This window comes from Quercus suber, unplaced genomic scaffold, assembly GCF_002906115.3.
Source record: "Quercus suber isolate HL8 unplaced genomic scaffold, Cork oak 2.0 scaffold_515, whole genome shotgun sequence".
NCBI classification, from domain to species: Eukaryota; Viridiplantae; Streptophyta; class Magnoliopsida; order Fagales; family Fagaceae; genus Quercus; species Quercus suber.
Genome location: NW_027069964.1, coordinates 370,203 through 397,120, shown reverse-complemented (window position 1 = coordinate 397,120; position 26,918 = coordinate 370,203). Strand labels below are relative to the sequence as shown.

The window sequence follows — 26,918 nt, the reverse complement described above, 5'->3', positions numbered from 1 at the left end:
TGCTTATAGGGTGTGGTTTTTAGGGGGGAGGGGGGGTGGGGAGGGGGCAAGGGCTGGGGTTCAAGTTTCAGGAAGGAACTTCACACACATATACACTTAGATTAGGCTAGAGTATAATTTCTATCTTGGATAATATATATGTATATATAATATGGAAATTTTAATGAAGGTTAAATATAGAATAATATAATATTAATGGTTTATCATAGTTATCATTAGGCATTTATTATGTTGAACAATATTATTAATAAGGTCAACACAAACATTTAAGTAAAATATGATTATTGTTTTTTGTCTAAATGCAAAATTGGATAAATTTCTAATTAACAAAGATTATAATATAATAAGATTAAGATTTAAACTAAAAAAAAAAATGAAAATCATGATGTGTAAACTTGTAAAGTCTCAAAATTTTATGTTGCACAATATTATGAGGTTAACCAAATTCAAGCATCTTAAATTTGATAATATTTAAGTTTTATTTTTTTTTATTTTTGAGAAGATATAATATTTAAGTTAGAAACACATACAATGTAGAAGAAATTTCAACAAATTTTAATTTTCTCTTTTTTATTATTTGTCTAAATAAGAAATTTGAAAGGGGAAATTACATTAAACCACTTGTGGTTTGACTATTTTCACTTGCCTACCCGTGGTTTAAAACTTAACACTTTGTCCACCTATGCTTCAATCCGTTTGCTCAATGTTACCCACCTCACCCTTAGACATTAGAAAAACACATTTTTTTAGAAATCACAACATAACACGGATCAAACATCTACCCCTAGAAAATTCCACGTGAGACTAGAACTTCGAATTCCCCTCTGTATTTGTAAATTCCCTTTGTCAATCTGTTCTCTTTGCGATAAAAGAGATTAAGACGAGCAACGGTGTGATTGAGGGACAGATATCTAGGCCTAATTCTAGGTATGAAATTTTCCTAGGGTTTTTTTATAAAAAAAAAAATAATATGTTGATTTATCAATTATGTTACATGCATTCTATATGTCTATGTCATCATTATATAATATGGTTGGATTTGTTGATGTTTATGAAAATGTGACAAAATCATTTGGATTTGTCGATGATTTTGGGCATTTTTTCTGTCGTGGTATTTGTGGACCCTAGGAATTCGTTAGGTTTTGGTATAGTGTTTGCATGTGCTTTATGTGGTCCCTTATATGTGTATGTTGCCCCCCCCCCAAATCAAAACAGAAAGATGGTAGTGTTTGTTTGTATATTTTGTTCTTTTTTAATTCTTTATTTGTCCATGTGTTAAATATTATTTTGTTATTGTAGATAGGTGATATATACTTTGACTTCGAGGTTCATCATGGGATACTTTTCTGTGGAACCCAAATTTAGAATATTTTGATGAAAATTTGAGGTAGTATATGGTCATGATATTGATCTACTTAGTTATTTTAAAATAGAACGTATATGCAGTGATTTAGGGATTGTTGAACCATTTAGGTTTCATTATTTAGTTCTTGGGGGCAACTTGGAGCAAGACTTGAGGCTTATACATGATGATGCAGATGTGGTGTCTATGTGTAAGCTTCATGAAGCTTGGTCAATAGACCCCATCATATTGTATATGGAAGTTTTCAATTATAGGTTGAAACTCTTTCTTAAAAAAAAAAAAAATTATAAACAGATTACCTCAATATTTATACAGCCACTATTCTTTGATTCCTTTACCAACAATATAATTGAATTGGTTTGTTTCATCAACAAAATAAAAAATTAGATTGGTTGAGTTGGAACTACCTCTCTCAATTATTCTAAATTAACCACTTGATATCATCATATTTTCTCATCGAGAAGTTATATTGTGTTTTCCGTACATGTTTCTTTTCCCTCACATGATAGTGGACTCACATGCACCGGAAACATGACGGAGTTTTTCCTCCTCATCAAATTCCACTTCAACCGTGTGGTAGAAAATTCTATCTTTTCGTAGCTACGTTGAGCATTAAAGATTAAAGTAGCTAGCAATGTTGCACGGACAAGTGAATTTTGACCATGTCCCCGTGTCGGACACAAGTTAGACATAGGTACTGATAAGATAAAACTATAATCACATCTTCTTCTCTTTCTCTTGCCGAACCCACTACAGCCACCATCGCCATCTGCACTTGCTTGGTTTCTCTTTTCACAATTGCTTTTTCGTTTGATCTCTTGAGGCAGTCAACTTGCTTTTCTGGGCAAAAATGGGTAACTAAGCCTAAATATCTAACTATATAGTTAGTAGACAAGGTTTACAAACTATATTTTTTACTAGCATCTCGAGTTTAAGAGACTCGATTTTGGCCAATAAATCGAGTCTTAGAAACTCGATTTCCATAGGTTGATCACATCTGATGTGGCATTTTTTTCAACGTGGCGTCTACATGGAAATTGAGTATCTGAGACTCGATTTATAAAGAAAAAAAAAATTTTAAGTTCAAGTCCCTCTCAGCCATTCCCAGCAATACCAAAAAAAAAAAAAAAAATCCAAAAAAAGCAACAATCCAGCATAAATAAGAAACACAAGCACAATCAGATCAGAGAGAAAGGTCTAGAGACCCAGATCAGATAGGAGGCAACAGAGCTGGCCTGGGCTGCGCGACCCAGGCCACGCAGCCTAGGCTACGCGGCCTGGCCTAGGCTGCGCGGCCTGGGTCGGCGGTTGAGCATCTCCATTTCTTCTTTTTTCTTCTTCTTCTTCTTTCTGCATTTATGCTATTTGGTATGTATGATTTTAAATATAAAATGGGTTATAAATCGAGTCTTAGAGACTCGATTTTCATGTAGACGCCATGTGAAAAAAAAAATGCTACATCAGATGTAATCAGACCATGAAAATCAAGTCTAAAAGACTCGATTTATAGGAAAAATCGAGTCTCTTAGACTCGAGATGCTAGTAAAAAATATAGTTTGTAAACCTTGCCTGCTAACTATATAGTTGGATATTTAGGCTTAGTTACCCATTTTGGCCGCTTTTCTGTTTGATTTTGACAAAAGTTGAAGAGCTATTTACTCTTTGTCGCCAACGTATAAAGGTCAGGTGATTTTTACTTTTTATTTCATGGGCATGTTAATTCCATGACCATGAGCATATTGGGCCGGTAAATGGGCTGGGAATATATAAGGACTGGATTCTTTGCAAATTATTTTCAAACAAATCCTTATTATTTTAATTTGAAAATTTTATTGTTATTATTTAATTTTAAAACTTAAAATAAACATAAATTATATCCAAAAATATTTAAAATATACTTAAAAATAAATATTATTTTAATTAATTAATTAATTCACACACCCTAGATGTGTCGTTCCCTAATTTTTCAAGGATTGTTGTGCCCCATACTTGTAATTGTGTCCGTGCAACTTAGCTAGCTAGTAATTAAAATCAATTAGCTCTTAAATCTACAATGAAACTCTAAAAAAAAAAAAAAAAAAAAAAAAAATCCAAAAAAAGCAACAATCCAGCATAAATCAGAAACACAAGCACAATCAGATCAGAGAGAAAGGTCTAGAGACCCAGATCAGATAGGAGGCAACAGAGCTGGCCTGGGCTGCGCGACCCAGGCCACGCAGCCTAGGCTACGCGGCCTGGCCTAGGCTGCGCGGCCTGGGTCGGCGGTTGAGCATCTCCATTTCTTCTTTTTTCTTCTTCTTCTTCTTTCTGCATTTATGCTATTTGGTATGTATGATTTTAAATATAAAATGGGTTATAAATCGAGTCTTAGAGACTCGATTTTCATGTAGACGCCATGTGAAAAAAAAAATGCTACATCAGATGTAATCAGACCATGAAAATCAAGTCTAAAAGACTCGATTTATAGGAAAAATCGAGTCTCTTAGACTCGAGATGCTAGTAAAAAATATAGTTTGTAAACCTTGCCTGCTAACTATATAGTTGGATATTTAGGCTTAGTTACCCATTTTGGCCGCTTTTCTGTTTGATTTTGACAAAAGTTGAAGAGCTATTTACTCTTTGTCGCCAACGTATAAAGGTCAGGTGATTTTTACTTTTTATTTCATGGGCATGTTAATTCCATGACCATGAGCATATTGGGCCGGTAAATGGGCTGGGAATATATAAGGACTGGATTCTTTGCAAATTATTTTCAAACAAATCCTTATTATTTTAATTTGAAAATTTTATTGTTATTATTTAATTTTAAAACTTAAAATAAACATAAATTATATCCAAAAATATTTAAAATATACTTAAAAATAAATATTATTTTAATTAATTAATTAATTCACACACCCTAGATGTGTCGTTCCCTAATTTTTCAAGGATTGTTGTGCCCCATACTTGTAATTGTGTCCGTGCAACTTAGCTAGCTAGTAATTAAAATCAATTAGCTCTTAAATCTACAATGAAACTCAAAACTCTAATCTTGTATCAAATCATTACTATTGTCAAGACTCAAGAGCCCCTTGCACTTTTTAACAAATCTTTATTGACTCAATCACAAACCTAGGATAACCACAAACCAACACGACGAAACACTCAAAAATCAACAAGCACCCACATAAACTGATATACATACCTAAACATGAATACAACTCACAAACAAACTGTCACGACCCAAACCTGTACTTCAGAATTTAGAGCATGACCAGTATGTTAATATCAAATTTACCTCAATACTAACACGAACCAACCTAAACTGAAGGTGTTTATCAAGAATTGTTTCTTGAATTCCTGCTTATTTCTTGCATAAAAATCATAATATACAAAAAATGACGAAAACCTTGAAACTTCATTTTATTTGAACTTGAAAAGATTACCACTTGGCTGAAATGTCAGGTATTCATGTAAATATTACATAGCTAAATGTTTAGTAAAACTCTTATTACAAACCTAACCCCAAAGACATACAACTGGGGTTCAAAACAAACTAAGATTCCGAATTACATTTGTGCTCAAGGATCAAGTACATCTTGATTCCTCCTATACAACAAAAGAGCTAAACTACTATACAACAAAAACTATACATTCTAACAAACGAGAATCACAGAATCCTTGCCACTTCTAATACTCTCACTGCTTCTAGGAAGAACCTGTGCACTGAAATATAATAGGGTGAACTGCAAAACCCAGTATGGTTTTAAGCTCCATGGGCCTTTAATAAGAATGCATGTAAATCAAATATTTTATGGATATGCCAGTTTTGATAAAATAGCTTCATACTATTCACGTTGTTCTTAAAATAACTTATGAACTTTCAGATAAAAATACTTCATTTTCCTTTCATATAATAATAAAAGGACATAATAAGAAACTTAAACATAATTCAGTGATCTTATCTTTGAATAGACTATAAAATACTTTATCGTAAACTTCTCATCAAACTTATAACACATTTAACATACCTTCTTATCATCATACTTTTCATATAATTTCCAAATAGCTTAATAGTTCATTTATGATACATATTAGTTAATCTAATTGTAAATCTGTCACAACTTTGGGAGGCTTTCAACACAGAGTGCCAGGCATCCAGCATTCTCCACAATGCTAGGTAATCTTGGGATCATATTATAATACATATCTTCAACTATGGGAGTAGGTTGGCATCCTCTACAAGTTGGCTGTTACCAACAAGGGCAGGTACAGCAGAGCCAGTCCCACTTATAATGGCCAAACAGAATCTCCATGGAAATACCAGTACTATAACCCCTACTGGCTGAGTTCAGATCATAACAATGGAATAACTGAAAACTATATTTTTCTGATAACTTTGCTTTTTCATAAATGTTTCACAACAGTAGCATATCCACTTCATTCTTAAATATTATGTTCGCGATATAAATAATAGCATCAATATGCTAAAATTGTCATGTAAATAAGATTGAACAACTCACGAACATATAGTTTACTAAAATCATGTTTATATGTAATATCTCTAATTAAAAGGTTTTAATGCATAATAGTCTTCTAAACAATTTTTATACTTATCAAAAACACATGTCACATATCCCTTACCTGAAAACAGAAGACGTGAAAGATTTGTACAAGAGTAGCTCAAGTGTCCATGTTCTCGTTCTCGTCACCCAAATGAAAGACCAAAACTTATTCCTAACAAACTCTTCCTAAGTATATAAACTTATACTCAATCACAACCTAACTTTCAAACTCAAGAAAATCTTAATTCCCTTCACATAAAGTTTCTCCAAAAACAAGGTACATTCATCAAACAAATTACATACCAAAACATAGAAAAAGCAAGGCATAAAAATTCATCTGTGATCTAGACATACCACAAGATAAGCATATTAAATTATAGATCAAAACATTCACCCTAACTTCAAAATTCAATCCACAAAGTTAGGTGTATCATATGTTGGTCACTACTCATTTCAGCAGCATCCAAATGTCATGAAATCTGTCACAGCACATCCAAATGTCATGAAATTTTACATAACCACTCCCTGTATGTCTAGTATATACCATAAAAATTTCGGAGTCAAACTATATAACCATGATTTATATAAATCATACAAGGCAGCATGCTCAAATATGTCCTGACAGAATTTCTTGCAACTCAGAAATTAAACTATTATTTCTATATTCATCCAAATGATGTGAGACCACTTCCATAACAACCATGTGTGTCTTAGAATTCATAAAAACTACTCCTAGCACCCTAATTTACAAAATATGATTTAATACAGATTTTTCTTGTTGTAGACATCAAATCTGTCATAGTGACAGCTTCAGCACATGTTCTTACAAAATCAAAATACGTTAATAAGCATCCAATAGACCACCATATCATCAATCTTTCAAATCACTAAAACAGAATCACAAGTTCAACTTCTAAAATCAGATTAGAGAATAAAGAAGTAAAAATAAACAAAAAAATTATACTATCAAAATATACAAAATCAGTTGAAGTTTTAATTATTTACCCACAAACTTTGAAGCTAAAACTTTAGTGTTACTCTTTCAGTTTCTTCTTTAAAGAGAGATGTCTATGATTTTCAGTGAGAGAGTGAGAAAGAGGTGCAGCCGTGTAAGAACAAAGTAAAAAGAAAAGAAAGAGCAAAAGAGATGAAGCAAGAAGCTTCTGGGGTGGGGGCACGTGTAATGCTAGGGAAAGAAAAGATCACAACCCACTTTTTCAACTTTTGGCATTTATACTTTTCACCCCCCTTATAAGCTTATATTTCTAGAAAGGCCCAAACAATAATATAACTTTATATATAAGCCCTTACCTTTATAAATTTCTTTCCATAACATTAAAAGAGCATAGACGTTTTATAATATCACAATAGCAAAGCTTTAAGCACTTAGAGTAATTAAGATAATACTAAATATATATAAACTCGTAATTTAATTATGCAATTAGGTTGGGGTGTTACACAAACCCTCATGAACTCCATAGCCTCTACATTGTAAATCTACACTCATACGCAATCAGGCCACTACTCTTAAGATAGGTTCATTTTAGGGAGAGTAAAATGAATATAGTAAGCCACTATCGTTGGTGGCAGTATACCACATGACATTTATCCTATAAAAATAAGAAAGAATGAGAGTGTTTTAAATGAGATGGGAGCCAAACCCAAAACAAATAACCCCAAAATTCTTTAAGTGCTAATGTTTATTTATGGATAAAGCTTGAGCACCCAATCAAAACCAAAAGGCAGAAGAAACCTAGTATTTTATCTTACAAAAAGAATTAGAAAAGCAAACTAATCTAGATTTTTAGCTTCCAAGCAAAGAATAACTCCAAAAATGACTAAGCAAATCAAATAAATGTCAATTTAAGTAAATCATGCTAATTAATTAGAAAAAATTACACTTTACCACCCTAAATTATACTCAATATTTCACTTTGAACCCTAAACTTTTTGAATACACGTTTTGCACCCTAAACTTTGACCCTTATTAGACTTTGCACCTTGATGTCAAGTTTGCTATTATGTTGGATGGAAAGCTCATTCACGAGACTCGCACATGAGTAGTACCACGTCAAATGACCCAAATTTCTCTCTTCCAACCCCATCTGCATACCATTTCTCACTCCAAATTGTTCCACAATTTTTTGCCACACACATTGTTGCACAACCACCTATTTTCAAGCATGAGATCCATAATAAAAAAACCCACACCCCGACACATAGTCAAAAACCATATCACAAAGACAAATTCACATGAATACAAAATCACAAACACTAATTTGGAGTACCCTATACAAGATCCACAAACATAAATCCCCAATTTTTTATCCACGCAATCAGATCACAAACACAATTCTCAACCGACCCATCAACAAGATCTGCCATGAGAGAGAGAGAGAGAGAGAGAGAGAGAGGAGCTAAATCATACCCAACCAAACCAATTTTGAATCGTGAGGCATAGTTAAAACCTAAACCAATTATAAATCCTGACCTAACAAAACCCAAATCGGAACTAGCCACCATCGCCCACTACCACCCGTGACCCAGTGAACATCTTTCACCACCCTTCATCTTTGCCAATCTGTGTGGATCAGTGCATGCGAGAAACCAAAAATACCAAATCGCAAGTAAGAGTGATGGACTGAGACTGAGGGTTTATGGACGTAAGGATGTTTGGAACTTTGACTTGGAATATGGGCTTTTAGGACTTTTGACTTGGTGCCACTTAAGCAAAAGTTACATGTGAGTCATGTGATTGAGCTTTCCATCCAACATAATAGCAAACTTGACATCGGGATACAAAGTGTAACAAAAGTCATAGTTTATGGTGCAAAATATTCATTCAAAGATTTTATAGTTTAGGGTAGTAAAATATAATTTTTCGAATTATTAATTAAACAAGAGAATATTGTAAAATATACATACATATATATATATATATATATTTATATATTTAAGAGAAAACGTTTAAATGTTTTGGTGAAAGCAAAAGTCTTTAAGTTACCATCCAAGAATGTGAGAGAAATGAGCCCAATCAACTACTCATTTATTCTTTTTCCCTAAGGTGGATTTACTATACCAAATAAAATGTCGACATAATATTTTTTATTATTTTATTAATCAAGTGTTAGGTAAACATTTTGTCAATCATGTTAGCATTTTTCATCATTGAGATGAGGACAAACATTAGAATGAAAATTTGTTGAATAATCTCAAAATATAAAAACCAAAATAAAAAGAATTTTACTAATGTGTGCTCTTAGGGCATACAATAGTAAACTATTTTTTAAAACTTTTTATGAAAAAATAAAAAAGTTACCAATTTTTTTGGCAGCCTTTTTATAAAATATTTCTAAAAATAAATGAATAATAAGTGCACATTAGACCCAAATAAAAATAATGCCCTAAAATATAAAGACAAAAAGTGTTCTTACGTAAACCCAATTATGCCTTTGCATAACGGTAACAACTAACAACTCATATAAATCAACAAAACAAACTCATATGGTTAGTTTAGTTGGTTGGTTAGTTAAATGCCATGAATCACTCTACTCTCTTCCGCGCCTCTGCTGCTCTTTTCCCGCCTCCTCACTCCACCTCTTCCACCAGGTCTCACTCTCTTTCTTTCTCTCTCTCATTGAGCACTTGTTTTCAGTTGGGCAATTCGTCAAACACAAAGCGTGCAGTCAATTTTGAGGTTTCTTCTGCCTCCTTCTGTTCTGATTCTCATATGGGTATATTGCTTTCTGCATTTACAGGACTAATGTCACCGACAACATTGCCATTGACGGACGGAATGTGAATTTCTCGATCACGACGAGGCAGGGAAAAGTCGTGCCGATTCTTCGGGACTGTTCGCTTCGAATTCCTTCTGGACAGTTCTGGATGCTTCTTGGACCCAACGGTTGTGGAAAATCTACCCTCTTGAAGGTACACCAAAATTTACCATACCAAAACTGCTTTTTCTCTACTGGGTTGTTTTGCTTTTAGTGTATTTTGGATTTGTTAGATTGCTTATGTTTATCAAACAATGTCAAGAACTATGTAGATCTTGGCTGGTGTTTTGAGTCCCACGAATGGAACTGTGTACGTGAAGCGGCCAAAGAGTTTTGTTTTCCAAAATCCAGACCACCAGGTGTGTTCTTTATCCATTTTTCATGTTGTAATGTTTATGTTTGTAATATTGCAGTTCGAGTATTTTTCACGTTTGGTTGCAAGTATAGGATTTGACATGTCAAACTTTATGGTTTTCAGCCTCTTCCGTGTTATTAATGAAGAGTGAACTTCATATATACTGTGTAATGTAATAGGACTCTTTGCCTAGATTCCAAGCCTAGCTTTAAAATTTCCCCTTTTTTTAGTGTAATCATAGATGTGAATAGAGTTTTGGAGTTTGAATTAGTTCCCTAGTCAAGGTTGGAGGTAGCTGTGATTCGTAAATGCTATTCTCTTAACGAGCTCTAGCTCAAATGGAACATTTTCTTTATAAGAGTAAGGTGAAGGATGGGATTGTGGATTCAAAGACCCAGCGGATGCATCTATAACTTACCAAGCAAAAGACATAGTAGGTTAGTTTAGTCCTATTCTGTGGTTGAATGTCCTTTTACTCTTTTCATATGGAGGTTGATAATTGAAACGGGTGTAAGGGTTGATTTAACTAAGTTGTGGAATGAGCTGCTTTCTTCGATTGGCTTCCTAGGACCTTTTTGTTGGAAAAGGTGAAATTACAGGCTAGTTCTAGAGTCAGCATTCGACTAAAGAATTCAAGAAAAATAATGTCAGATGTTCACCCCTTTCCTATACCAGCAGAAGGATTTTTATAAAAGCACATAAAAGATGCTAGTATGTCAACTTCATTGACATGTCTAGTGTTCATCCGTGAACTCATTCACTCACATTAGATGTATGGGATACCAGTGAGCTCTAGCTAGGTGTTGGTGGGGCAGCAATGCATATTGGGATACTCATGTTAAAAAATTAATTTAAATCATGGATATGGCATCGATACTTTTGAGGATAATTAATTTTTCTTAAGTAAAAAGGAGGTTTAAATGTAAAATATGAGACCATAATAAATTACCAATTGTCCGAAAAGCTAAACCTGTTTCGAAATGGCGAATTTAATTATTTAACCAATAGTTGAACATCTATGAATCAAGCATGAATCATTTGTTTTGTTGGTACTGACCACTTCTAAATTAGTTTTATTGTTTATACATATTTCGTGCCTTTAGTGTTTGTTATATATCTTTTAAAATTTATTTAAATGTATCTATTTATTAGTTAAGGTTTTCTGGATTTTATAGTATTTGTATTATATCCTTTTCCATATCGGTGCCAGTGCTTCATAGTCAAATCATACCCTTACCATACAAAATGAAAAAAGAAAAATTAAAATATTATCTTGAGGTTTTTCTTACTCATGCCTGTATGCTCTTATTGAATGTGACATTAACATCTGTAATTTCCTTTCCAGATGAAATTGTTTGCATCCTAACATGATGTTTTGTTATTGATCTCTAGAACATTTGAATTGAGACCATTACAATTCAAAACATGGATGATTAGGTGAAACCAAAACAGTTTGCTTAATAATTGTGGCTAGAAAAATGCTCAAAAGAACTGCCAGAAAGTGCCTATGATGGCATTCCTCTTTTGTTGCAGGTAGTGATGCCTACAGTAGAAGCTGATGTGGCATTTGGTCTTGGAAAGTTCAATTTGACCTGTGGTGAGGTTAGATCCAGGGTGTCTAAAGCTTTGGATGCTGTTGGCATGTCTGACTACCTGCAGGTAATTTTTGTGCATCAATATCTTTTGGTTAGTTGAAGTATTTGCTAGAAGTTTGACATCTAATTGGGCTTTTGTTGCATTTTTAGAGGTCTGTTCAAACGCTCAGTGGTGGTCAGAAGCAGAGGGTTGCAATTGCTGGTGCTTTAGCTGAAGCTTGCAAAGTGCTGTTATTGGATGAGCTCACAACATTTTTAGATGAAAATGATCAGGTATTTTATTTTTTAGAAACGAGATGGAATATTTTTAATCCTTTGTGCTGTCGCATTATAGACACATCTATGGAATGTTCTATGCATTCAAATAAAAAGATTTGACAACAGGATTCATTTAACAATCACCTATTTTAACATTATGAATTACCTTTTTTCCCATTAGTGCCCAGTAGTTGTTTACTTTTTATTTGTAGCATATATGAACCCTTCCTAGAAGGGCATTATCCATGTTGAGATAGCATTATCCTCTTGCGTTGTAATATGATTATGAATCGTTTTACTATCTTTGGAAGATGTTCAATTCCTTGTATGATTAGGATTTTCTGAAGATGGTTTCTTTTCTTCTTCTTCTTTTTCCCCCACTTTCTAAATCAGATTGGGGTGATTAAAGCAGTAAGAAATTCTTTGGATAGTTCTGAAGAAGTTACAGCATTGTGGGTGACCCATCGTTTGGAAGAACTCGAGTATGCCGATGGTGCTGTTTACATGGAAAATGGGGAAGTTGTCATGCAAGGTGATGCAGCAAGTATACTGGATTTTATTAGAGTTAGGCAATCTGCTTACATCAAACAAATCAATTCTTGAACAAAATCTGCCTTCTGTTTGTTAGAGCTAGCGAATCTGACCCATTTATTCTGCAATGGCAAGCTTGTTCTTGCTTCCCTTTGATATATCTTTGTAAAATAATGGGCCAAATGGTGATGCTCATTGGCTTGGAAGTTTGGAAAAGCAGGTCTTCAGTGCATTCAAAACTGCCTACACTGGCCATTTATTTTATATTACATACATGTTTATTGAAATTGAAAAATATATTTAGATAATCTTTTGGATAATTGCAAGTAATGCTTAAAATTGGGGGGGTGGTGGAGAGGTGATTTGCTTTGAGGACAACCTGATGTGGAAAACAAATTCCAATCAAACATTCAAACCTTTGTGGTCTAAAGAAAACTGGTAGGTGTCACTTGTTCTCCTCAGATTTCTGGTTTAGATTTTCAGTTGACATTACCACCAATCCCTGCAGTATTATTCAACAAATATAGTTTGGTAGATCCAGTTCGAGTAGCCTCTTGTAGGATCCAATGACCAATCACAGCTTCTTCCTGTATGCATTTAAAAGATAAACAATCCAGAGGCATTTATGAGCCAGCTTTTGAATGAACTTTCAGGACCATCTCTTGATTCCTTTCCTCTCTTGTTTTTATAAACAACTAAAGATTTCTCTTGTTTCAATAAACTATTACTAGAGATGTTGGACATAATGAATTGGGAAACAGATAAGATAACCAAAAAGTATCTAAAACCAAAGAGAATATTTTTATATTGAATAGTCACACATCTAACCCACCACAACCTCCTGTAGTATTGTATTGAAATTGATATTTTGTACCATCCACTACACTACACGTTTTTTTAGTTAGTCAATGTTGGACTGCGTTTCTGATATTTTAGTTGAAGACTAACTAAAAATTTGTTTGGTGAGCAACCAAATGTAGAGACTTGCCAAATTAGTCCACATTTTCATGCCTCTACATTTAGTGGATTCTGGCCAAGTTACTCTTAATTTGGTTCTGGCTTCCTGGAAGTGTCACTGTCACATACATACTCCCTAGCTGAAGATTGTTTTCAAAAGCACCGACTTTGCAAGACCAATCAATTAGGAAGAATAACTTGTGCTTATATGACTACAACCTTGAACCTGACCATTTTACGTTTATTAATTGTACTTTCAAAGAGTATGGTGATTCAGATCCAAGCACATGCCAGAAAGGTGGAATTTCAAGATCTTGAAATTCTGACAAGCTCTATGTGAGTTATTTGAGTTATTTCATGGGCGCTTAATTTACCTCCAATTCTAGAATATTTAGGTCATTTACAAAATGAAAATTTCTTTTTATTGGCAACAATAAAATTCAGCCAAAATTTTAAGCAAAATATCTGCAAAATTTGATAAAATTTCTAGTAGTCTAAATGTAAAATAAAAATTTAAGAGATACTAATACTACTTAATATTCTTTCGGGTTTGAGTTTCCGATTACAGGAATTTATTTTAGGTGATTGCAAAGTTGGCTGTTGATTAAAGATGATAAACTATTTTATTTCAGACCATGAAAAATAGACCACAGGATCATAGAAGATTTAAACGCAACATGTGACTCCACTTGAAAAACTTAAACCATATTAGTGGATGGACAAAGTTTAGCTACAAAATTAGTTGTAGTTTATAATTACAATTTTACTTTATATCTTTTTATTGGAAGTGAATTTTGACAAATCTACCATTAGATTACATTTTCAACTTATATCCTCCATGCTTGCAAAATTTATAGAAAACTAAAAATCAATAGTTATGTTATCAATAAATTGTTTAAATTGTATATTTTTGTAGTTTAAAATTATGCATAAAATATAAGCTTATAGATCATGTGGGGGAGAAGGGCCCAAAAATTCATATATTGGGCCTTGGACCTTATCCGAAGGCACTATTATGTCCGAGGAGAGACAAATAGAGTAGAGAAATTCTAATTTAAAGTCTGACGAGTAAGAAATAAATAAAGGGTGGTCCGAGTAGTAACCTATCATCGGCAACGGTTGATAAGCCTCAAGTTTGAATTCCAACTGTAAGAATGATCTCCATAGAATCTCTAGTGGTGGAGATATACCTCTGAGACACGCAAGAGTGAAGGAGGCTAGGAAATATCTAAGGGAAAGTTGCTGTCACCGCATTAAATGAATTACAGCTACTTTTCTGGCCACATTTATGTGGAGAAGACCCCTGAACAGTGTTTCCTTGGTCATCGCAACTCACAAAGGGGCCAGAGGAGGTGTTTGATGGGACATGCACTCAAGTAAAGGCTTAGATGACCAACAAGTGTATAATCAAGATGGACTAAACTATATAATGTAAAGAACCTTCCATGAGAGGGGGATAGGAAAAAAATAGAAAAAGACTACTGTAGCACTACTAATTGGGTTGCTGATCATTTTTATTGATTTATATCATAATCTGCCTCCTCAGATGATAGTTTCAGTCATTCTTATATGTCTTACTTGCATGTTCCTCTTTTAATCCATACTAACCATTATTAAACTTCATTAAAGTCTAGTTCTTCATCCCACTTTCTACAAATTTATTGTATTAGGCTCATTAGACCATCGCCCAATTCTTCTTTGGGCTTGGGCCGAAAATCGTGACCCTACAATTAGCGCCGTCTGTGAGGAGTAGTTTGTGTTATAGTGAAGGCGACAATCAACTATGGTAGAACCAGGTCCACAACAAGCAAAGTCGAGGGAATCCCAACATGATGATCCTTTCCTCAACCTCGAACGGAGAGATGACCGTGAAGGAAGTGTACACCACACACACTGAAAGGAGTCAGCCTCGAGGTGGAAGCCATATCTCCCATGCGAAGAGCAACGGGGGCATGTAGCTGGAGATTGACTAGTTGAAAAGGGAATTACGCCATGCAAAAAGGAGGCGAGCTTCCCCTGACAGTGATATTTCTTCTAATGACGGAAGAGACACTAGTTACAGGCGGAGGTCTCAAACTCCACCTAGTGAATCCTTCTCCTATGAAAAGGAACACCATAACAAGCGGTGGTTTAGAAGCTCACCACGTAGGGGCGTAGGAAACGATGCTATAAGCAGAGCCTTAAACCAAATCTCCAAGTCTCCCTTCATGCATAAGATTGAGGGAGCAAGAATTCCCCAACGTTTTCATCAGCCAACATTCACCATTTACGACGGACGAACAGATCTTGTTGAGCATGTGAACCATTTCAACCAAAAAATGGCTGTCCATTCTAAGGACGAGGCATTGATGTGCAAAGTCTTTCCATCTAGTCTTGGACCTATCGCGATGAGATGGTTTGACGGCCTAAAGGCAGAGTCTATAAACTCCTTTCATGAGCTCACTCAAGCATTTGGCTCCCGGTTCATGACTTGCAAGAGAGTTCCTCGGTCATTGGCTTCCCTCCTATCCTTGAGTATGCAAGAAGGGGAGAATCTTAAAACATACTCTAACAGATATTGGGAAATGTTCAATAAGATTGAAGGTGATTTCGACGACATGGCCATCAATACTTTTAAGCTCGGCCTTCCAGCCGAGCATGGTTTAAGAAAATCCTTGATTGGTAAGCCCGTTACTAATGTGCGTCAGTTCATGAATCAAATTGATAAGTATAAAAGAGTTGAAGAAGATCAGCAGCAAGGGAAAGGGAAGGATAAGGTTATCCCTTAGGAGAGGAGGGATTTTAGGTCGGATCGGTACAACAGTAACAAACTACATAGGGATTTTGCTGGGCAATCAGAATTAGCAAACCTTCAAGCAGTCAACGCCGTGTTCCAAGAGCCGGTACGTCAAGTTCTGGAGAAGATCAAGAATGAGCCATTCTTTAAACGGCCAAGTAAAATGGTGGGAAACCCTGAAAGGTGCAATCACAACCTATATTGCCAATACCATTAAGATCATGGACACACCATAGAGGATTATAAGAGTCTATGGGATCACCTAGACCAGCTTGTTCATGAAGGTAAATTAAAACAACTTTTACACCATTCCATTGGTCCGAGTGGCCAGGTAAGTTCAGAATCTCGTAGAGATGACTCTTCCAAACCCTCTCGAGAACAATAAATGTTATCTTCGTTGCACCAAGGAGAACTGGATCCTATTCATCTAGGGTAACGTCCGTGGCTCGGCTATCCACTGAGGATGGTAACCAAGATATGAAGAGAAGTAGAATGGAAATTCAACCTGTTTTAAGCTTTTCGGATGAGAATAAAATCGGAACCATACAGTCCCACGATGATGCCCTAGTGCTTACCCTCAGGATTGGGGGATATGATGTGAAGAGGGTGATGGTGGACCAAGGCAGTGGGGCTAAGATAATGTATCCTGATTTATACAAGGGGCTAAATTTAAAGCCTGAGGAATTAACGCCCTACAGCTCTCCCATGGTGAGTTTCGATGGGAAGGTCGTCATCCCAAAGTGCCAAATCCGACTACCTGTGCAAACTGGTTCAAAAGTAGTAGAGGTTGATTTCATTGTTGAGGATGCATACTCACCTTACACTGCAATTGTAGCCAAACCCTAGCTTCATACACTAGGGGCTGTCTCTTTTACTCTACACCAAAAAGTTAAATATCCATCCGAATGCCAAGTTAAGGAGGTTTTGGGAGATCAATCTATGACCAGACAGTGCTTAGTGGCCGTCATCTAACATAACCTGAGGCCGAGTCCTCGGCCTTTGCTGGAGAGGATTTATAGCAATTAAAATCTCCAGCGTTGCCCATCGATGATTCAGCCGAAAAGGTGAAATGCGAAGATTTAGAAAAAATTGTTATTGGCGACGATCCTAAGAAGTTCTTTCAAATTGGGTCTCAATTACCCATTCAAGAGAGAGAGGTGTTACTAGAATTTCTTAAGAGAAATGTTGATGTGTTTGCCTGGAATACTTACGAAGCCCCAGGGGTGGATCTAGAATTCATTTGTCACCATTTGAACATCAACTCATTGGTCACCCCTAAGAAACAGTCTCCTCGGCGCCCATTTAAGGAACACTTTGATGCGGTACGAGAAGAAGTAACAAAACTCAAGCAGCCTGGAGCTATTAAGGAAGTTTTTTATTCTAAATCGTTAACTAATACTGTGGTGGTGAAAAAGAAGAGTAGGAAGTGGCGAGTGTGCGTAGATTTCACAGACCTGAATAAGGCTTGCCCGAAAGATCCATTCCCTATGCCTAAAATAGATCAGTTAATGGAAGCAACTGTAGGCCATCCTCGGATAAGCTTCCTGAATGCCTTTTAAGGGTATCACTAAATACCATTAGCCTTGGATGATCAGGAGAAGACTATTTTTGTCACCCTCATTGGAAACTACCACTACAAGGTGATGCCATTTGGTTTGAAAAATGTGGGATCTACCTACAAAGAATGATGACAAGGATGTTTGAGCCTCAGTTAGGTAAGAATATTGAACTTTACATCGATGACATGGTAGTGAAAAGCAAAGTGGTCTCTGAACATGTAGGAGACCTTGGAAACATCTTTGAAGTTCTTAGAAAATATAAGTTGCGTCTAAACGCTTCCAAGTGCTCGTTCGGCGTGGGATCAGGCAAATTCTTGGGCTATATGGTAACACACAGGGGGATTGAGGTCAACCCCAACCAGATAAAGGCTATTAGCAGTTTGAAACTACCTCGAAATCCTAAAGAGGTTCAGAAATTGACCGAAATGGCCGCTGCTTTGAATCGATTTATCTCTCGGTCAGCAGATAAATGCAGACCTTTCTTCTTGTTGATCAACAAGTGGAAAAGGTTTTAATGGACTGTAGAATGTGCCTTAGCTTTCCATCAATTTAAAGAATATCTCACTCGGCCACTTATCATGTCTACTCCTGAATTAGATGAAGTCCTGTTTGCCTACATCGCTATGGCCCCTTATGTTATAAGTTTGATATTGATACAAGTTGATTGTGGTGTACAACAACCAGTTTATTCTATGAGCAAGTCACTGCATGCCGAGGTTCATTATCTTCCACTGGAGAAAGTCATCTTAGCGATAGTACATGGCACATGAAAATTGCCCCATTATTTCCAACACATACAGTCGTCATCCTCACCCAGCTTCCATTTAAAGCCATATTATGAAGTGTTGATTACACTAGAAGGATTGCAAAATGGGGCACGATTTTAAGAGCTTTTGACATCAAATACATGCCACACACCTCCATCAAGGGCCAAGTCCTTCCGGATCTTGTGGCCGAGTTTACTGAACCATATTTTGAGGAAATAGCGACGACACAGATCATGGATAAAAAATTGGTTGGCATGATTTCCCAACGAGGTCTCTTATCGTAGGAAGTTTACGTAGATGGTGCAGCAAATCATAAGGGCTCTGGAGTGGGGTTAGTATTGGTATCCCCTAAGAAAATTACCATTGAAAAGTCATTGAGGCTGGATTTTTCGACTACAAATAATGAGACCGAATATGAAGCTCTACTGATGGGAATGACCATGGTTCAAAAAATGGGCAGAAAGGAAATGGAGACGTTCTCGGACTCAAGGTTAGTCATCAGACAAGTAAAAGGAAAATTCGAAGCGAAAGATGAAAGAATGCAAAAGTACTTGAGTCAAGTTAGACACCTGCAATCAGAGTTTGAATATTTTAACTTGTTGCACATCCCTAAAAGCGGAAACACACATGCTGATTCCCTAGCCACATTTGCGACCTCCTCGACGCAGAATCTGCTTCGAGTTATCCTCATAGAGGACTTGTACAAACTCGCAAAGATAAGAAGAGAGACAGTCCGAGTCCATCAGATCAAAGCAGGGCCTAGTTGGATGGACCTTATAATTCTATTCTTGAAGGAAGATACCCTACCTGAAGAAAAGTCAGAAGCTGACAAAGTACGGAGAAAAGCTACTCGGTTCTGGCTGTCCGAAAACCAGAAATTATATAAACGTTCCTTTTCAGGACCATATATGTTATGCATACATCCTGAAACAACTAAATTACTCCTCGAGGAGCTACATGAAGGGATTTATGGAAGCCATACTAGAGGTAAATCCTTAACACAGAGAGCCATCATCCAAGGCTATTGGTGGCCAAATATGCAAGGGGAGGCCCAGAAATATGTGAAAAAATGTGATCAGTGCCAATGGTTCGCACAAAACATACACCAATCGGGGGAAATCCTTAATTCACTATCCAGCCCTTGGCCATTCACTCAATGGGGCTTAGACATTATTGGTCCATTCCCCAAAGCAGCTGGAAACAAGAGACACCTACTGGTCAGCACAGACTATTTCACCAAATGGGTCGAAGTTGAACACTTAGCAAACATCAGAGATGTGGATGCTAACAAATTTGTCTAGAGAAACATTGTCACTCGGTTTGGGATTCCTCATACCCTCATCTTAGATAATGGCCTTCAGTTTGATAGCAAAGCGTTCAGAAGTTAGTGTTGTGAATTGGGAATCACGAATAAATATTCTACTCCTTCTTATCCCTAAGGTAATAGACAAGCAGAGGCTGTTAACAATGTCATAGTAAATGGATTAAAGAAAAGGCTAGATGATGCGAAGGGCAGATGGGTGGAAGAACTGCCACATGTTCTCTAGACGTATAGGACAATGCCTCGTAGATCCATTGGGAAGACCTCATTTTCAATGACTTATGGGGCTGAGACTATTATCCCTTTGGAGACTAGTTTCCCAACGTTAAGAACTAGTTCATTCAGTCCAAGTAATAATAATGAGCAGCTAGAGAAGAATTTGGACCTGATTGAAGAGAGAATGGAAAATGCAATGGTCCAATTAGCATATTACCAATATAAGCTCAAACAGGGTTATGATGCCAATGTGAAGCTGAGACCATTAACGCCTGGTGATCTAGTATTAAGGAATGTTATAGGCGCTGCAAAGAACCCAGTATGAGGAAAATTAGGACCCAATTAGGAAGGACCATACCATATTACCTCAGAGGCTGGTATCAGGGCATATTTCCTAGAAGATATAGATGATCATGTAATACCACGCCCATGGAATGTAAATAACCTTAAAATGTATTATTATTAACGAGTTTTTCCTCGATCAATATGTTTATCTGTTACATATAGGTTTTGTATTTTCTATTATTACAACTTATATAAGTGTTTAAACTTAAACTCAGTTATGCCTGAAACCCTCAGACCAGATGATATGAGTTGGATAACACTCCATTACAACTTATATAAGTGTTTAAACTTAAACTTAGTCATGCCTGAAGTTCTCGGACCAGATGATATGAGTTGGTTAATACTCCATTATAACTTATATAAGTGTTTAAACTTAAACTCAGTCATGCCTAAAGTCCTCAGATCAGATGATATGAGTTGGTTAACACTTCATTACAATTTATATAAGTGTTTAAACTTAAACCCAGTCATGCCCTCCTCGGACCAGATGCTTTGGGGAAATTAATACACTAACATTCTTTATAAGAGTTTAAGCAGATCCTAAGTCATGTTAGGTCTCTCGAACCACATGCTTGGGAGAAATTAACACTCAGTGGCATTCTTTGTAAATGTTAGACAGAGCCCAATTCATGTAAAGTTACTAAGTACCAAAATATGTCTAAAGCCCTAACCAAGTCCTTAAATTGACACCTTCGAGTAAGGCAAGATCCTTAATTATTTGCTTAAGTATTGAAAAGTGTAAAAGCACCTTTCTCTTCCATTATTTACTAAGTTTACTACTAACTATCATACAAACCAACTTTTGTTAGTACTGAGTTAAATTACTTGCATCATTGGTAAGGTGTTGTTATTGACTTTGTTCAAGCTAAAGTAACAACAATTCAAGATTATCTATAATGGCAGTAAACTTGATAGTATATGTAATAAAAATACAAGAAATAGAAAGATAATTTCATTCATTAATCAAAAGTATTGTCATTACATACAATAGTGGAGCCCACAGCAAAAATGGTGATGACAAGCAAAAGAAAAGACATAGCAAAATAATAATAATAATAATAATAATAAATAGAATGCTACAGCTACTGCTTCTTGGACTCGATGGCTTTGAGCTTGGCATCTCTAGCATCAGCTTGGACTCTACCGCCTTAACTTGTGAGACCATGTCCCTGATGGGAATGTTGTCCTCAGAAGGGGCATCTTCAACTGAGGTTGGGACCTTCTTGCCCTTTCCAACCTCCACCAAGGGCGCCTCAGTACCCACGGTAAGGGCTTGAGCATTAAGGGCCTACTTAAGGAGTGTAAGAGGGAGAGCAGTAGTAGGAGGGAGATCGGCTGGAACTTCTTGAATATGCTCAGGGAAATATATGTTCTCAACTTTTCTTAGGTCGGAGTCAGCAAGGACTCCCGCACTATTTAGTGCCTCTGTCCAAGAAATAGTGCAGTAGTCCCTGCAAACTTCGGCCACGTCCTTAGCTAGCCTTTTTTCTGTCTCTTCCACCCCCCGCTTATAAGCCGTGACCACTGTAGCTTTAGTATTTTCCTTGGCCACTTAGTCTGCCTCCTTTGCTGTATCCCTGACCCTTTGTAGCTCGGCCCTGAGGTCCGAGACTAGCTGCTTTTGGGTTTCCAAGTTGATCTCTATCATGTACAGCTGCTTCTGTTGGTCCTCGGCTTGAGTTTGAGCATTCTTCAGCCTCGCCAAGGCGTTAGAACGCTCATGTTCTGAGGTCTTCAGCTTCTCGAACAATTAGGCCTTTTCCTCCTTCTCGGGCCCAAGCGCCTTCTCGACCTTGTGCCGAAAGTGGGACTCAATTTCAAGTTTGTGATGGGCGCTTCGTACCCACTCTTCGGCGACATAGTCCTGCTAGGTGACCTACATGAAATAAGTAAAACGATTAGGAAACCTATGTAAAAAAAAAAGAGTATATATTTGAGAATTAAAGCATTATTAGAAGCTTGCTTACCACAACGAGGTCCTTCTTCAGAGACATGAACAAATCTGGCTGCCTTGTTCGCTTGAGGGCATCCATGTCCCTGGGGAGAAGGAGAGGCTACTCTAAGGCCTGGGCCAAGTAGGTGGCGTGCCCCCTACTGGATTCCTTTATGGTAGAGTCATAAGGGATAGGAGCCACGTCCATCTCTATCACAGGGGCCCACGTGCGCTGTTGGCGGCGCACCTCAACATCGTCCCTACTGTCGACGGATTTGGACCTATTGTCTTTAAGGTCCTTGGTTTTCTGCTGTTTGGTGACCCTTTGAGGAAGCACTTCCCCCTCTTCCAACTCCTGCACTGGCCGTTTCTTCTTCGGATTAGGATCAACGCGTGATCCGAGGTTGGCAGGAGGAGGAGAAGGAAGCTTGGCAGGAATTAGGACCTTAGGGGGTTCTGCCAAAGTTGCCCCCTTGTTCCTATTGGCCATTAAACCCCTCAAGCTGGACCTTTTCTTTTGTTGCTCCATCTTTTCCTTTCCCTCAGGGCTTGAATCAATCGGAGTAACGATTGGCTTTGAAGGGCGAGTAGAAGAGAGCTTGTCAGATTCAATTCCAAAATCCAAGAGCTCCAAAGGGTTCTTTTGTACTCCTTCTTCCTCTTTGAAATGAAACTGGTCTATCTCCTCGTCCAAAGACAAGCGCGAGGATGCAACTCCCTCTTCCACTGCAACTATTGCTTCGAGAGGGATTTGTTGTAGTGGTACTACGAGTTAAGGAGGAATCTAATGACCTCGGAGTATGACAGGAGGAAGGTCGTGTGGGGCCAAAAAGTCCGATTTGGATACGTCAATACGGTTTATCCGAGGATCACCAGCTCAGATGGCGTGGTCGACCTCTTGGAAGATCTTCAAGATAAGGACAAACTTTAGAATCAAGTGTACAGCCAGCAACTGTCGGTCCTCGCTCACAAAGATTCTGATTAAAGCAGGTAATTGAAGGCCTCAACATTGGTGAGACTGAGCCGAGGAGCGATTTGCCTTCTATTTGCAAAAACAAACCAGGAAATCAAACACAATTAGATGACTGAGGTTCATTATCAGACGAAAATAAAATCAAAGACATGGGCAGGATTAAAAATCTAAGTCTTTTACTAGGGAACCTAACTCTAAGGTATCCCACCTAGCTCTCTCTCTTGGGTCAGGCAATGGAGACCGTCATGCCATACCCCCAAAGCAATGAGGTAGTCATCTTTCATCCCTTTGTTGGATTTAGGGAGGCACGAAATGAGCCTGACGATGGGGGAGCTGGACTTAAGGTAAAACCCATCGTCATCTTGGGAATGACACTTGTACATGTGGACCACGTTGTGCCAAGTGAGTCCCAACCTGAGATGCTTGTTGAGAGCATCGACGCAGCCTAAAACCCTGAACATGTTAAGCGCGCACTGGTGGGGACACAACCTATGGTTAATAAGGTAGTCTCAAGTTATCCTACCCATGGGAAGGGTCATCCCTCCTTCTAAGAAGGCTATTATGGGGATAATGAGCTCCCTCACCTCTCTATGTGTAGCGATTTGCTCCAGAGAGCAATATCGCAGGCTGACCTCCTGGGGAATATGGAATCTTTGTTTAAAGGCCTCTATCTTGACAGGGGTATCCACTAAACTCTCGAATCTACCCATTTATGCAACTCTAGAAAAAGCGACTAAAATGCCAAAACGAAGAAACAAGAACTAAAAAGGCCGAGGAGACTAGTCGAGGAGAAGATAGGAGTCTAGGGAAATGGAAACTTACAAAGGTAAGTGTGTTAACCCCGATCCTTTGGAAAGGATCTCTTACAATTGTCTTAGATAAAGAATTGTGAAGGCAAAGGAGTTTAGAGTGTTTTGTGAGTTGGAGCGCTGAGTTTCTTTGGAGTTTCTGAAAATTTGCGAAGTAAAGAAGAAATGAGTCACCTCAAGGCTTTATATAGTGGGAGAAAAGTAAGCGGGAATTATCCCGCTCAAAATTCCAAAAGAAAAGCCCAGCCGTTCGATCTGCACCCAACTGTTGGATCTAGGGGAACAGAGCGCCGCCTGGAGCCATAAATGATAATTCATGGACCACGAAGCATTAGGAGCAGTTATGAAGCGCGGAAAATGGCGCTTTCACACATGTAAGCTGGAGAAATAAATGAACTTGTCTCTTTAAGATCAAAACCCCTCTTTCTCTCCTCGGATGAAAGGGAAGAGAAAAACCGGAGTTTTAACGGGCTATTGTAGGGGAGAAGGGCCTAAAAATTCATATATTGGGTCTTAGGCCTTATCCGAAGACACTATTACGTCCGAGGAGAGACAAATAGAGTAAAGAAATTCTAATTTAAAGTCTAACGAGTAAGAAATAAATAAAATGTGGTCCAAGTAGTAACCTATCCTCGGCAACGGCTGATACACCTCAAGTTTGAATTCCAGCTATAAGAATGATCTCCATAGAATCTCTAATGGTGGAGATATACCTTTAAGACATGCAAGAGTGAAGGAGGCTAGGAAATATCTAAGGGAAAGCTATTGCCACCACATTAAATGCATTGCTGTTGCTTTTCTGGTCGCATTTATGTGGAGAAGACCCCTGAACAATGTTTCCATGGTCACCGCAACTCACAAAGAGGTCAAAGGAGGTGTCTGATGGGATATGCATTCAAGTGAAGGCTTAGATGACCAACAAGTGTATGATTAAGATAGACTGAAAAGAACTATATAATGTAAAGAACCCTCCATGAGAGGGGGATCGGAAAAAAATAGAAAAAGACTACTGTAGCACTACTAACTGGGTTGCTGATCATTTTTATTGATTTTTATCATAATCTACCTCCTCGGGTGACAGTTTCAGTCATTCTTATATGTCTTACTTGCATGTTCCTCTTTTAAATCTATACTAACCATTATTAAACTTCACTAAAACCTAATTTTTTATCCCACTCTTTACAAATTTATTATATTGGGCTTATTAGACCATCGCCCAATTCTTCATTGGGCTTGGGCTGAAAATCGTGACCTTACAAATCACATAATAAATAATATATGATTAGCACAAAATTTGATGTGTATTAAAGAGTAAAGAACATGTTATTCAACTTTTAGATTTTTAAAATATGTAATAATGTTAATTTTATTAAACTTTGTCCTTAGTGGATTACTCTTTTACTTTTACTTTTTTTTTTTTTTTCAAAGAAGAGAATTTTAATTAGAATGTAAGATGAATTTTCCGTAAGTATTGTCTCCTAGTAAGTTCTAGTTGATATTAGTTGTTTTATCTTGGGAATCAAAACTTTGAAATCTCTACATGTGTGTGTCTATATATAAAAGAAAAAATCATGTTATACGTTACATAGCTTCACGTTTTGAGTCACGAAATACATTATTGTGAATAAAACAGTGTGTATAACAAGCACAGACCATATACATAAATTGTGCCAACTTTTACTTTCCAATCACTTTTTTTTTTTTTTTTTTTTTCATGAGGAAATTTCCAATGACTTTTCGGAAGCTTATATAACTTGAATGGCATTGCACAATCTATGAATGCTTCCAAATACTGATTGACATTTAGATTGGGATTATAATTTATCATTATCAGCGTTGTGTCCTCACTTAGATTCAAGGTCAACGATAAATAAAGAGAAAAGAGAAGTAATAGTGTAATACACATTCATGAAAGAGATTTGAAGAAAGAAGCCCTTTCATTGCGTTATAGCATTCGTTGTTGAATAAATATACATATAGAAGGTCGTGCATGGATATCAAATTGGATTTTTCACTAGATTAACGTAATTAACGGGGTACTCAATTTGTCATTAGGCTTGAAGTTTTTTTTTTTTTTTTTTTTTTGTGGTTAAATTACTAATTTAATTCTCCAATTACATGATAAACTTTAATGTGATCCCTTAACTAAATGTGTCAATTTATTTCTCAATTTCTAAAATTCGGTCAATTTCATTGTTAATTCTCTTCTTCATTTAAATTTTTTCAGATTTAATAGTTAAAATTGGCTTGATTTTAGCAATTTTACACTTTTTATAATAACCTTTTAACATCAACTCCGTTTGCTACATCAGCTAATTTTGTTTAAATTAGATGATGAATAGATTTAAGGATAAATTTGGCTTAATTTTGAAAGTTGAAGAACTAAGTTGATAGAATTAATAGTTAAGAGACTAAATCAATAAATTTAGTAGTTGGGAACTAAATTGACCTTTATCAATAATTGAATGACTAAAGCAATAATTTAACCCTTTTTTTTTTCACAAGTTGAACTCAATACCCTTTTAATTTTAACAAGGGAAGATACCACCTGCCTATGGAGTATTGTCATTGTCACCCCCTTTTTATAATGCTCTTTTAAACCTCAAAAGCTTTAAGATAATGAATTATTAAACATGAATTATTAAATATGTTTGGAGTTATTTTGCTTCAATCCAATTATGTGGTAATTAAAAAAATAGTTCATGTGTAGTTTGAGTCACATGACTTTTATAATAAATTATGTGATTTGTTTAAATAATATACATGAATAATGTTATAAATCATCACTTAAGAAGAAGGTAATAGTTTACATGATAAATGCTATGTAAAATGGAATTGTT

The 26,918-nt window shown here is 36.5% G+C and overlaps 3 protein-coding genes across 3 annotated transcripts; all 3 read left to right on the top strand.

Annotated features, from left to right (window-relative positions):
• The first annotated feature begins 9,335 nt into the window (after nucleotides 1-9,335).
• Nucleotides 9,336-12,742, top strand: LOC111994192 (ABC transporter I family member 10). Its single transcript, XM_024026063.2, has 6 exons — nucleotides 9,336-9,516; nucleotides 9,666-9,837; nucleotides 9,956-10,042; nucleotides 11,572-11,697; nucleotides 11,784-11,906; nucleotides 12,285-12,742. The coding sequence occupies exons 1-6, from the start codon at nucleotides 9,446-9,448 to the stop codon at nucleotides 12,492-12,494; spliced, it is 789 nt and encodes a 262-aa protein (XP_023881831.1). The 5' UTR covers nucleotides 9,336-9,445; the 3' UTR covers nucleotides 12,495-12,742.
• Nucleotides 12,743-15,697: 2,955 nt separating this feature from the next.
• LOC136063350 (uncharacterized) lies at nucleotides 15,698-16,147 on the top strand. The gene has a single exon (XM_065763591.1). It carries the CDS (start codon nucleotides 15,698-15,700, stop codon nucleotides 16,145-16,147), a length of 450 nt encoding a protein of 149 aa, XP_065619663.1.
• A 500-nt stretch (nucleotides 16,148-16,647) lies between these two features.
• LOC136063349 (uncharacterized) lies at nucleotides 16,648-17,001 on the top strand. Its single transcript, XM_065763590.1, has one exon. The coding sequence runs from the start codon at nucleotides 16,648-16,650 to the stop codon at nucleotides 16,999-17,001; it is 354 nt and encodes a 117-aa protein (XP_065619662.1).
• Nucleotides 17,002-26,918: the final 9,917 nt, after the last annotated feature.